Source organism: Balaenoptera borealis, assembly GCF_965194805.1.
Source record: "Balaenoptera borealis genome assembly, chromosome: 17".
Classification (NCBI taxonomy): domain Eukaryota; kingdom Metazoa; phylum Chordata; class Mammalia; order Artiodactyla; family Balaenopteridae; genus Balaenoptera; species Balaenoptera borealis.
In genome coordinates, this window is record NC_138876.1 from 83,122,598 (window position 1) to 83,135,928 (window position 13,331).

The window sequence follows — 13,331 nt, forward strand, 5'->3', positions numbered from 1 at the left end:
ATCTACAAAATATCTTGAAAGGACCCAGATTAGTGTTTGATTTAGTAACTGATTACTACAGCCTAGCCCAGCTGACACAACTAACCATCACAATGACCTTGGACTAGGCAATGATTTCTTAGACATAATATCAAAATTACAAGTAACCAAAGAAAAAACAGAAAAATTACGTTGCATAAAAATATAAAAATCTGTGCATCAAAGAAATAGTATCAAAAAAAGTGAAAAGAGGGGCTTCCCTGGTGGCGCAGTGGTTAAGAATCCGCCTGCCAATGCAGGGGACGTGGGTTCGAGCCCTGGTCTGGGAAGATACCACATGCCACGGAGCAACTAAGCCCGAGTGCCACAACTACTGAGTCTGTGCTCTAGAGGCCACGAGCCACAACTACTGAGCCCGTGCGCCACAACTACTGAGTCTGCGCTCTGGAGCCCGCAAGCCACACCTATTGAAGCCCACGTGCCTAGAGCCCATGCTCCCCAACAAGAGAAGCTCCCGCTCGCCGCAACGAGAGAAAGCCCGCGCACAGCAACAAAGACCAAAAATGCAGCCAAAAGTAAGTAAATAACTAAATTTAAAAAAAAAAACCGTGACAAGACAGACCAGAGAACAGGAGAAAATATTTGCAAACCATATATCTGATACAGGTCTAATATCCAGAATATATAAGACCTCTTACAACTCAACAATAAAACTACAAATAAACCAATTTTTTATATGGGCAAAGGACCTGAGTAGACACTTCTCTGAAGAAAATACACAAATAGCCAGTGATCTTGTAAAAAGATGCTCAGCATCATTAGTGACTGGGAAAAACCTCAACGAAATTCCACTTTACACCTACGAGGATGGCTAGAATCAAAGACAAACAATAACGTGTTGGTGAGGACGCGGAGAACTGCTGGCAGAGATGTAAAACGGCACAACTACTTTGGAAAACAGCCAGGTAGTTCCTCAAATGACTAAACACAGTTACCTTATGACTCGGCAATTCCACTCCTAGGTATATCCACCCAAGAGAAATGAAAACATATGCCCTCATAAAAACTTATATACAAATGTTTGTAACAGCATTACTTATCACAGCCAAAATATGTAAACAGCCCGAATAGCCATCATTCTGGAATGTTCTAGAATTAGTGGTGATGTCTGCACAATCTTGTGGATATGGTAAAAACCACTGGGCTGAACAGTTTAATGAAAGGTGAATTTTATGGTATGTCATTTACATCTCGACTTCACAAGGAACGTGTAGGTATGGCAGAACCTCCTGTCCTGGCTCTGCTGGCCTTGGGCCCCACACCTCCAGGCTAGGACGTAGCGGGCCACCGGGAGCAGCGGAGCTTCAGCTCCAGGAAGCACCCTCCCCGGGGGCACGAGAGGATCCAACTGAGGTGTTGGCCACCACCCTCCCGTAAGGAGCCCGGCAGCGTTGCACACCAAGTCAGCTCAAAGGGGGACTGTCCAGCCTCCGCAGGGCTACTCTGAGATGCAGGTCGAGGTGTGTGTTCTGGTGGGCCAGCGAGCTGTATGCCCCACCTGCGTGAGACGAGTGCGTGAATGAACTGCACAACACCACCTCCAGGTCCACCTGTAACGTGCACTGGTCAGAACAGCAATGCAAACAATCGTAAATGCACTGGTAACACTCGTGACTGTGGGAGGGCAGGAGTGGTGCCCATCCAGGGGTGGATCCACCAGGGCCACTGCACCCAGGTGGGACGGGGGAGGGGTGCCAGGCATGCCAGGTCTCACTAGCACCCAGAAGCCCATCTGTCTGCCTTCAACCATGAGCAGAAATTAACTTTGTCCAGACAGCACTAGCGGCTTAATGAAGCCTCCTATATAACCTCACGTAACCTCTTGGAAAGTTAGTCCACCCTTTACACAGGAGGACAGACCTGATGCAAATGCATATCTTGACATAATTTAAGTGAATGTTCTTAGATTAATAACATTTTTAAAAGCTACAACTTACTGATTAATCATTCTGATTGTGATTAAAACCATTCATATTGTTTCATGACACCACAACTCTATGGGGTAAGCATGACCTTCTCAGAAGGAACTGAAGGGCACAGGGCTAAGTGGCCCAAAGCCACAGGGTAGAGGGCCCTAGGATTTCCATCAGCTTCCTCTCTGCTGCTCTTCGTTGATCAATTTACAGACCCGGTTCGGCTTAGAACCTCACTGCTAACGGCGCTTGGGTTCTGCCAGTGAGGTCAGCCAGAGGAGGACCACAGACTCCGTCACCCACTCGATCACCAAGGCTGACAGAACTGGCGCCTACCTATCACCTCCATGGTATTGTCTACCTTTATGTCCTAAAGAAGCAGTCTCACAAGGACTTAACACAGGGAGGGCTGAAAAACACACCCCAACCTGTCTGCTGAGCAGAACTCAGTAAAATCTGCATCGCATAAATAGTCACCTAGTTTCTGGCAGTCATTTTAATAATTTTCAATACAAATAAATGATTCTAACACTTCTTTGTAGCCAAATACATTGTTTTCAAAAATGGTATTTCTAATAATCTTAAGTATCTCAAATAAGAAAACACCCAATTTCTGATGTTTAGCTTCAAAAAATATACTCTGGGGATTTTTTTTTTAATTCAAAGAATATTAAATGCTTCGAATACATTTATAAATAATATTAAAATTTTATTACTGTGATGGGCAGCTTGGACATCAACTCTCAGAGGCAAATGAAGCAAAAATATCACACACAAGGACACTGTGTCAAGGAGGACAACGGTGACAGGTGAGGAGAAGATCTGCAAATCGGGGATAGAGAAGGTTGGAGAGGACCCAGGTAGTGAGGGCACAGGTGGTAAACAAAGGGCACAGGCAGGAAGGAGCCAGAGCACAGCGAACGGGCGAGCTACCTCTCATAAGCAGTCTTCAAATTCATGGTTGGGGCTGATGTGAGGGGACCACATCCAGAATGATGGGGAAAAGGGGTTTAAAGGGATCCACTCAAGAGAAACAGAACATAAGAACAGCAGTGGCCATAGGCTGATAGAAGGGAGCTACAGAGATTACAGGTGAGGGAGATTCACCAGAGGACGATGGACAGTACAGAGGCACAAACGGAGAGAGGAGCCACTTTCAACCGCAGTTTATTTTCTAAACCAATAAATGTATTCAGCACCTCTTAGCACTAAGCTTTAAAACCTAATGGATTAAAATGTGTCATCCAAATTTAAAATGATCTTACTAATATATCAGCTTATCTACCATCACCAATCATAGATCATTTTTATTTCTATACAGGGCCACAAACACAGCAAAGTGAGTATCACAGTAATTCTCAAGAATCAAGGGTTTAACACAACTGTGGTCTCAAAGGTGAATCAAGACTCAGGAATTTCCGTTCTCTGGTTAGTAGAACAGAACAGAGGGGGACCTAATGCGGGAACTGTATTTATACCAAATGAAGGTCAGATAACACAACAAAGGTTTTTTGTACCAGTTTGGCAAGAGAAAAAAGGTAAGAAAAATCTGAGGTCCAGCCACACACTCTAGTATAGACATGGCAACAACAAAGAGCCAAGACAAGATGAAAATATTTACATTTCAAGTAGAGAGTAATTCAATAAAACATCCTCAATATTAAAGTCTTTTACATTTTAATTACTATGTAATTGTGTTAATTTGCTTTATAATTTTATAGGGCTAAGAAGTTTATACATTTGCATTAATACAATTTTATGCATTAAACAATGTTTCAACAAAAATAATTCAAGACAATACTGAGTCCAAAAGAATTATTTTTCTCCTTAAAGAAGTCCATATGTTACTCAAGATTAAGAAACCCAGGCAATTAGATATTTTACTTTTCTTGTGAACTCAATTACTTTTACTTGAGTATTAAGATGATTTTTTAAATTACAGCAATAAAAAGATAATTTATGATAGTGGATATAATCTGGACATCTGGCTATCACTACTTATTTGGACAATGTGGCTTGAGAAGCAGTAAAACAATACATTTCTCTTTGTCAGTTATCCACTGTGGAGAAAAACTACCTTTTTCCCTCAAATTAAGGGCTGACAAACTACAAAGGCTATAAAATCTCACCCTGTGTAATAAAGCATTCACAATTACCATGCTTGTTGGTTGGAAGAGTCTTTGGACCCAAAAAACATGACATTAAGTATTATAACTAATTTTACTACATTTTAATGTAGGTGTCCTGTTGAAACCTCACTTTACATTACACTGTTAATTTTCCAGATTACTTTGTAAAATTATCTATTGTTAAAAGCCTGTTTTAAAAAAAAAAGCTATTATATCAGATGAAGGAAGAATACACACACTCAATTGTTCAGTGTTTCCCCATAATCTCTGAACAATATTTTAATTACTCAACTGCACTGAAGAAACAAGAAACAGTTTTCACTCTCAATGAATTCAAAGATTTGCTTCTTTACTGACCGCAGGGTTTCTCACTTCTATTGGTTTCTCAGTGCCAGAGATTAGTCTTCCTTTGGAGGTGGAATATTACCTTTACTTTTGTATAATCTTTTGGCTGCCAAAATCTCAGACAGATGTAAGCAGCTGCTCAGTGCTCAACTAAGACAAGATAAAAGAATTCACACGGTAAGTCTACATCGGGAGCAGAGGGGTCACTGCACAATCCTTACACGGTATCTGGTCAGCTACCCACTGGAGAAAGGATGAGTCCTGGAATCTTTCTAAGTTAAGAAAGTGAAATCTATCTGGCTTTTATCACTGATTTCATAAATCAAGTTGCAGAAGAAATCTTGTACTAATCTTTAGATTACATGTAAAAATGAAATGCAGAGGACCTTTAGCAATTTTTTAGGTGAGAATATCCCATTAGAGATGTATGTAAACACAATGGGCAACCTCTTCATATCCAGTGATTCTTAAAAATCACGTACTCACTCCATGATTCCCTCAAACTCCCTTATTTCACAGGATGACAGTTTTGACTTGTCATTTATTTTCTGTGTCATCAAATACCTTCAATCATTTTCTCCTCAGAAAATACTTATGGTGTATCTTTTCTTTTCAGTATTCCACTATACTTTTAAAATAACCAACATTTTCAATATGACCTATGATAAGATTTCCATCTGCTGTTTAGTAACTTCAAAGAGGCATATTAATTTTAGCATAAAAGATATTCTATTTCCATACATTCTGCTTGTCAATAAACACAGTACTGGGTAGGAATTAACTGCTAACGCTCCTATCAAGCCTGTAATACGCTGCATCCACTGCTTTTCATAATGTTTCTGTTTTATATACAAAATACAAACGCTTTCCAAAATCTTCGGAGCTGGAATCTTTTTGTGAACACAACCAAAAGCCAATCAAGTTGTTACTGGAAAATCATATTGTTACTTCTCAGAAAAGTGAAATCAGTGCCTTTTTGATCCTTCCCAGCAATTAATTATACTATAATGCTACACACATATGTCTAAAAAATATACTCACCGAGGAAATCTGGGGGAAAAAATTCCTTAAGTAACTCCCCAAACTGTTATTCATGACACTAGACAGTATCATCCGCACTTACACTCTTTAACGTGTACATGCAAGCACGGCTGTGTACCCACGAGAAGAGTGAGCACAGCTTTGACCGAAGTCTATACCTCACGATGCGTCTTCCAGAGCCGCCCACATGGTCACACACCAAATCCAGGGTGGGAAACATATTGATATTTTCCAGCCATGTACTCTAAATTTTCAAAACAATATGAATTTCATGCGTATTTATCAGTAACAATATATACTTAGTGGGAAGCAGTTAAATCAATGAATGGTATTAAGTAATCCAGACTAATAAACCATATGCAAGTCAAACTAGTTCACTCCCCAAGCACTTACTCAAATTTGAAGTGTGGTAAATTCTTTTAAAAAGATAATTTAAAATTATAATTTTAAAAAAAATTTTACACCCAAAAGACTCAAATACCATTGACCACCTCTTATAAATGTTTATGTTCCAAAATCCTGAAAAGTCACACATAAACCTGTAACAACAAATGCCATTACTTTAAAATACTAGAAAAAATATTTTTTAAATGAGGGATTCTGAAAATTAGTAATTAAAACCATTAAAGCATAACACTGACCTAACAGGACAAATATTTTACTTTTGTAATCTTTATTAATACATGATCATCCCCTAGAGTCTCACCTGCTAGCCTTTCAAACAAATTTCGAAGGCAACACACACGTGGGCGGGGGAAGTCCTTCACAACAGTGGGTGCGGGGAAAGGAGAGTGGACCAGAGGTCAAGGTGCCCAGGGTCTCAGCCCACCAATGCAGAAACAATGTACAGCATTCAGATGGTTACCAGCGCCCACGTATGACAGGACACACTCTCCCAGTGGGCAAGGGGTCACGAGAGACCGACTTAGACTGTCAGGAACCACCACTCTCACATAGGATATCAGTGTAATTCCACTTAATCTCAACCACTTAAAATTTTTAAGAATGTATGCCAAGGTAATAGTTCATTTCAAACCTATTTTAATAAATTACACATGCACTAATTTGTATGTATACATTCTCTATGTGTCACTTTAAACATCTTTGATAATTAAAGCCACATTGAAATTAGTAAATTTAGATAAACTGCCGCTGACTTTACCATATTACTGGCCAAGAAAAGGTAGCTCACAGCTTTAACTTTGAATGCACTTGATAAAAACATGCCAGGGTTGAGAAACCTGTCCTTGTTACATGACCACCTTACTATTTTCTTCAGAAAACAGAACCCATGAGAGAGAAGTATTTTCAACAAAGTAGTACACCCAAGCGCTCTGAGATGAAAAACGGCGACGGAAAGCCTCAAGTCACTCTGGTAAAAGCAGAGCACAGGTGGACTTTCAATTCAGAATTATGTAGCTGCCAAAGCAAAGGATAAATGAACAAAACTAACCCCAGTTAGTGCTAAGAGCACTGGGGGCAGATATTATGAAGAAAAACTGGAACGTATATTTGGATAATTTGCAATCTCTAATTCTATAAAAATTGCTAGAACTCAACCATCTTTCTTAACAATATTTCTGGTGAAATCAAATTCAAAACATAATACCTGGGATTCCTCCTTCTCCTAACAAGAAATTAAACTTATTAGGTAATCTGTACTGTTAAATACTCCACAAATTCCAATTTGCAAGAAGTATACAATATAGGATAAATAATAAAAGGTGTGTATAGGGGAAGGCTACAATAATTCCAATTTCTGCTACCTCAGCAAGTTACTGTACACACACCACATCAATATAACAGAAATGGCACAGTTTCTGAGGACACATTCCACATTTTATTTACAATTTAAGACTAACGTTAATCTCAAAATCACATACGCATACATCTATTTCCTTTTTGCTGGTTTCACTTAAATGCAGACGCGTGCTCTGTCCAACAACGGCTGCCAACAAGTCTTCACCGCGTCTGGTAGACGGAACGCCCAGGAACAGCTAGCAACGGGGCCCGTCCGCCCCCCACAGCAATTCGATGATAAATGCGGGATCAAAGCAGTCCTGAACGTAGTTTTGATACTGCTAGTACTCAGCACCTATACCGCTTCAAAAATGAACACAGTTTGGGACAATATTCATTGTACCTGCTATTTTAGACAATTTCAACGGAAGCTCTTTCGCTAAGCAAGAGCACGCCGTTCCGGGTTTTCCTTCTCGAGCTTTCTCTTCAGAAACACATCTGCTTGCACAGCCATCTGACTCTTCTCGCTGTTCTTCCACCTGGAAACCTGAGTTCCACTCTGAGTACTCCAGGTTCATGCTTAAATGACGGTGCCTTAACAAGAAAAAAAACTGTGCTGAATTTTCCTCCTGTTACCTGAAAACATAATGGGTGTACATATATTAAATATACTCTTACAGATGTCCAGGTCATGTTTACCAGCTGGAATTATCTTACTTAATGTGTGGGTATTTTGCATTGTGATATTTAATCAAGACATTAACATGAATAGAAGGTTGTTGATTTAAGACAAGTTTTAAATCCACTAAAATTAATTGTTGTATGTTTGTCCTTCTGGTGGCTGTGGAAGCTTCATATTTTCTTTGGACATCATTAGACGTCTTAGCTCTTGAAGTACAACTTTAATGCTGTATGAATTTTGCCATTTTGCTAACACTGGTATGCTCCGTGCGTCCACCTGAAAGGAGGGGGAAAAGAGTAAAATTAACTGCCAAGTTTAAAGGGGTCTGGCACCAATTTACTAGACACACTTTGATAAGAAGTGCTTTGAAAAATTCATAGACTGGCTCTATTTTCACAAAGCGAACATTATGAAACTACTGGTTCATATAATACTTAGGGAAAATATTCCTTCTTCAACAGGTGTTTCCTAAAAATTTGTGTCCTTTCTGTGTGGTGCTTTTCTGTAAACGTGTAGTGAACTTCGGTCACCAGAAATAAACAAATGTTATATAAAATAACTACACGTAAACATATTTACCAATTCCTTCTTGATAAGGTCAGAGGTTTCTCTCCATTTCCAATGCCACGACCCAAAGTCTGGGCAATGACCTCCACCAGGATTAAGGAGAGAACTGCGAAGCCTGACCTCTGCTTTCAGATCTCTCTCCCGTGTGTTCTCCGCACTGTGCTAAATTCATCTTCCGCTGCAGGAAACTGGCAGGATGGGGCTGGAGCTCCTTCAAAGCCTCACCCCCAGGTACTTGCCATCTCTCGGCCTGCGTGGCAGTTCCCTGGAAAACCCCTCCCGCAGGGTTTCTCTTTGTCTGACCTCAGAACTCACCCACGGAGGACCACCTAGTCCCCGGCCCACCCCTCCACCTGGTGTTTGCCAAAAATAACCAGTGTCAATTGTGTGACACCTCGGAGACACAAACTACTATGTACAAAATAAGCAACAAGGATGTACTGTACAACACAGGGAAAGATAACCACTATATTGTAATAACTTTAAATGCAGTATAATTTATAGAAACACTGAATCACTATGTTGTACATCTGAAACAAATATAATACTGTAAATCGACTATATACTTCAATAAAAAATAAAAATTTTTTTTAAATTAAAGAAATTGCTTAAACGGTTCAACACCTCTGCTGGGTGAGGAGATGGTAAGAGGAAAGCAGGAAGGTGACCAAATACTTCACAGGAAAGGTGGGAAATTAGATGTCCAGTGAGGCTTTGAAAAGTTCCAACACACGCCTGTGAATCTAGAAGACACACATGTGCAGGGCTGTACAGGCTCAAAAGACCTGAGAAGGCCATATACTCTCACCTATGGCTGACCTTGAGCAACATATAAAGAATTTGATTATGCACCATAACCAAGTGGGATTTAGCCCAGAAGGGCAAGGTTGGTTCAATATATAAAAATCAATCAATGTAATACACCATATTAACAGAACAGAGAGCAAAAACCATGATTATCTCAACAGACACAAAAAAGCTTTGACAAAATCCAACAACCTTTCATGATAAAAACACTCAACAAACTAGGTATATCAACCCAATAAAGAGCACCTACAAAAAATATACAGCTAACAGCACACTCCATGGTGAAGGACCGAAAGCTTTCCTCCTGAGATACTAAGACAAGACAAGGACATCTGCTGCCATCACTGCTACTCAACACTGAACTGGAGGCTCTGGCCAGGCAACTAGGCAAGAAGATGAAATTCAAGGTTTTGAAAAGAAAGAAGTGAAACCATCTCTATGCGCAGAGGCCGTGGCCTTGTACACAGATCCTAGGGCAGCCATTAAAGGAACTGCTGGAGGGAATAGACAAGTAGAGCGCGGCTGCAGGATCCACCAAGGACACCTCGTCTGTGTGCTTGCGATGAATGGTCTGAAAAGCAACTCCAGGAAACAATGCCGTCTACAACAGGATAAGGAACAGAAGTGTAGGCCATGGACACGGAATACTATAAAAAAACTGTTGACAAAGACATCCCATGTACATGATCAGAAGACTTAATGTCGTTAAGCTGACAATGCTCCTCAAATTGATCTACAGATGTCACACAATCCCTATGAAAATTTCAACTGCCCTGTTTTTTCTTTCCTTTTTTGCACAGCTGGACAACCTGAGCCTTTAATTCATATGGAAATGCAAGGAACCCAGAATAGCTGAAACAATATGAAAAAGAACACTTACTACAAAGCTACAGTAATCAAGAAGGGTGTGGGACTTCCCTGGCGGTCCAGTGGTTAAAACACTGCACTTCCATTGCAGGGGGCACGGGTTCGATCCCTGGTCAGTGAACTAAGATCCCGCATGCTGCGCAGGTGGCCAAAACAAACAAACAAAACAAAAACAAAGGGTGGGGCTCACACAAGGATGGACATACAGATCAATGGAATGGAATACAACTGAGAACCCAGATCAGTGGAATGGAATACAACTGAGAACCCAGATCAATGGAATGGAATACAACTGAGAACCCAGAAGTAAATCCATGCACGTGCAGTCAAAAGATCTCTGACAAGGGTGTCAACCATGGGGAAAGGACAGTCTCTTCAATAGATGGTGTTGGGACAACTGGACATTCATGTGCAAAGGAATGAAGCTGGACCCTTAACTCAAAATGGAACAAAGACCTAAATTAACAGCTGAAACAATAAAACTCTTCATGGACATATATACACTACCAAATGTAAAATAGATAGCTAGTGGGAAGCAGCCGCACAGCACAGGGAGATCAGCTCGGTGCTTTGTGACCACCTAGAGGGGTGGGATAGGGAGGGTGGGAGGGAGGGAGATGCAAGAGGGAAGAGATATGGGAACATATATATATGTATAACTGATTCACTTTGTTATAAAGCAGAAACTAACACACCATTGTAAAGCAATTATACTTCAATAAAGATGTTAAAAAAAAAAAAAACAGGAGTAAATCTCTGTGACGTGGGATTTGACAATGGTTTCTTAGATATAACAACTAAATACTTTCAACAAAAGAAAAAGTAGATAAATTGGCTACATAAAATTTTTTAATTTTTGTGTTGAAAACATCAAGAAAGCAAAGAGACAACCCACAGAATGAAACAAAATTCATGCAAATCATATACCTGACAAGGGGCTCTTGTTCAGTAAATTAAGAACTCTTAGAACTTAATAATAAAGGCTAAATATCTCAATTAAAATGTGGGCAAAGTGGATCGTGGTAGACAGCTGTTATGGACTGCATGTTTGTGTCCCCCAAAACTCATGCGCTGAAACCCTAACCACCACGGGAAGGTACTAGAAGCTGAGGACCTTGGGAAGTAATTATCAATAGGTTTAGGTGAGGACCCAAGGGTGGAGCCACCAAGATGGGATTATGAGAGACCGAGACTGGAACTTGCTCTGTCCTCCCTGTGAAGACCCAGCAAGAAGTCAGTCATCTGCAGCCCGGAATGAGGGTCCTCACCAGAAGCCGACCGCGTGGGCACCCTGATCTCAGACTTCCCAGCCTCCAGCCTGTGAGAAATAATCTCTGCTGTCCAAACCACCCCCGGTTTATGGTATTTTTGTGACAGCAGCCAAACTAAGACAGCAGCTTTTGTGATGGTTCCTGAAGATCTTCAACTCCTGACATTCACGTCCTATGTGACCCCTCCCTGGAGTGTGGGCTGGACAGAACGCTGGGGTATGACTTCTGACGTTAAGCTACAAAAATACTCCAGCTTCCATCCTCTTTCTTGCTTTCACTCCCCTGCTTTGCAGATGGAAACCAGCTGCTGTGCTGTGAACTGCTCTGTGGCCTCTGGCTATAGTGTATGATAAGGAACTGAAGCCTGACTGAGAACTGACTACTGCCAACACGTACGTGAGTGAGGCTGGAGCTGCATCCTTCCTCAGTCGAGCTTTCAGCAGAGACCACAGCACAGGCTGGCATGTGGGCTGCAGCCCTGTGAGAGGCCCTGGGCCACAGTCCCAGCCCACAAAGACTGTGAGACAATAAATCCTTGTCGTTTTAGACGGTTCTGAATAGACATTTCTCCAAAGAAGGTAAAAAAAAAAATGGCCAATAAGCAGGTGAAAAGGTGCCTAACCAGAGGAATGCAAATCAAACCACAATGAATATCAATCAAAAGAAATCCTGATGCCTAATCCAGTCACTCTATACACACACCTACGCTCCAATAATTAAACCAGGACTTAATTTCTCTGCTTCCAGGTCCCCACTCCAGCCTGACTATATGAAGCGTTGGTGGCGATGGACAGTCACAGGCACGTACACACAGTGAGCAGGACAGACATGGACAGCCCTGGGAGAGCCCGGGCAGAAGTCAGTCAAGCTGAAGACAAGCCCCACCCAGACCCCACCTCAGCAGACATCCTACTGCTTAGGTGAACGCCCTAGAGCAGGGCCACTGAAAGCACCTTTCACAGAACAGGCCTTGCACTGATTTTTACTGGTCCACCACAAGATAAACACAGATATTCAGAGTGGCCTTTAGAGAGTTCTACAGCAATCTGACGGAGAAACTTTTATCTTAAAAAATCTGAGCTTGGATTTTCTTCTTAATTTCATTTTGCTAGTAATTCACTTTCATTGCACTTTATAAAAATACGGATCCATAACCTACTGGAACCCACGAACGTCCAGTCCTGAGAAGCGTGTTCTAGGGTATAAGAATACTTGCATAAGAATGTTCACTGTAGCAATCTTTTCAGTGAAAACTGAAAACAACCTAAATCCCCAGCAAACGAAAAATAGAATATTACACAATAAAAAGGAACAATCTAATCTGCATGACATAGCATGGATGAAGTTCAAAAATCACTGACATAGGAGTCCACACAAAAGGGATACAACATAGAAGCACACACAAACGTGCACAGTAAAAGCACAACCACGCATGAAAATGATAAACGCCAAATCTGAGATGGAGCCACCTCCGAGGAAAGAGGAAGGGGAAACCGGGAAAGGCACAGACAAAGTTAACTGTATAATGCAGTCTTTCTTTAAAAAAAGACCTGTTACAAATAAGACAAAAATGTTAAGGTTTGAGGAGGGTAAGTGGAGGATGTTGGTTACATCATTCTCTAAAACCTGCCTGTGTGTTAGAAACAATTCTTTTAAAAACGCCAAAAATAAAAACAAAGAGAAAAATGATAATCAATTTATAGTAACTGCTACAAAGGGGAAGAATAAAAGAGTGACTGTAGTAGAGTAACAAAACAGACACAGTTCAGACTGGGAGTCTGGACAGAACTCTCTGAGAGACACTTACACAGGGAAGTGAAGAGTCCGTAAGGATGTCCACCCAGGAAGAACAGAAAGTGCAACGGTCTTGAGGCCAAAGGAAAGGTGTGCAGGGCAGCGAGCACCGTGAGCCCCCAGGGAGCCAGGGTAG

General features: G+C 41.1%; 1 protein-coding gene across 9 annotated transcripts in view; it reads right to left on the minus strand.

Moving 5' to 3' along the window:
* UBE2V2 (ubiquitin conjugating enzyme E2 V2) overlaps positions 1–13,331 on the minus strand; it is a 60,911-nt gene that overhangs the window by 21,030 nt on the left and 26,550 nt on the right. For 5 of the 9 annotated variants that reach the window (XR_014236350.1, XR_014236351.1, XR_014236352.1 and 2 more), the window contains exon 4: positions 7,611–8,165. Coding sequence is in view for 4 of the 9 variants with exons in the window: in XM_082363261.1 (XP_082219387.1) it covers positions 8,019–8,165 (147 nt within the window). In the remaining 5 variants the exon portion in view is untranslated. Of the gene's footprint in view, positions 1–2,640; positions 8,166–13,331 lie in introns of those variants that run through there. The other 4 variants (XM_082363261.1, XM_082363263.1, XM_082363264.1 and 1 more) reach the window with 1 other exon arrangement.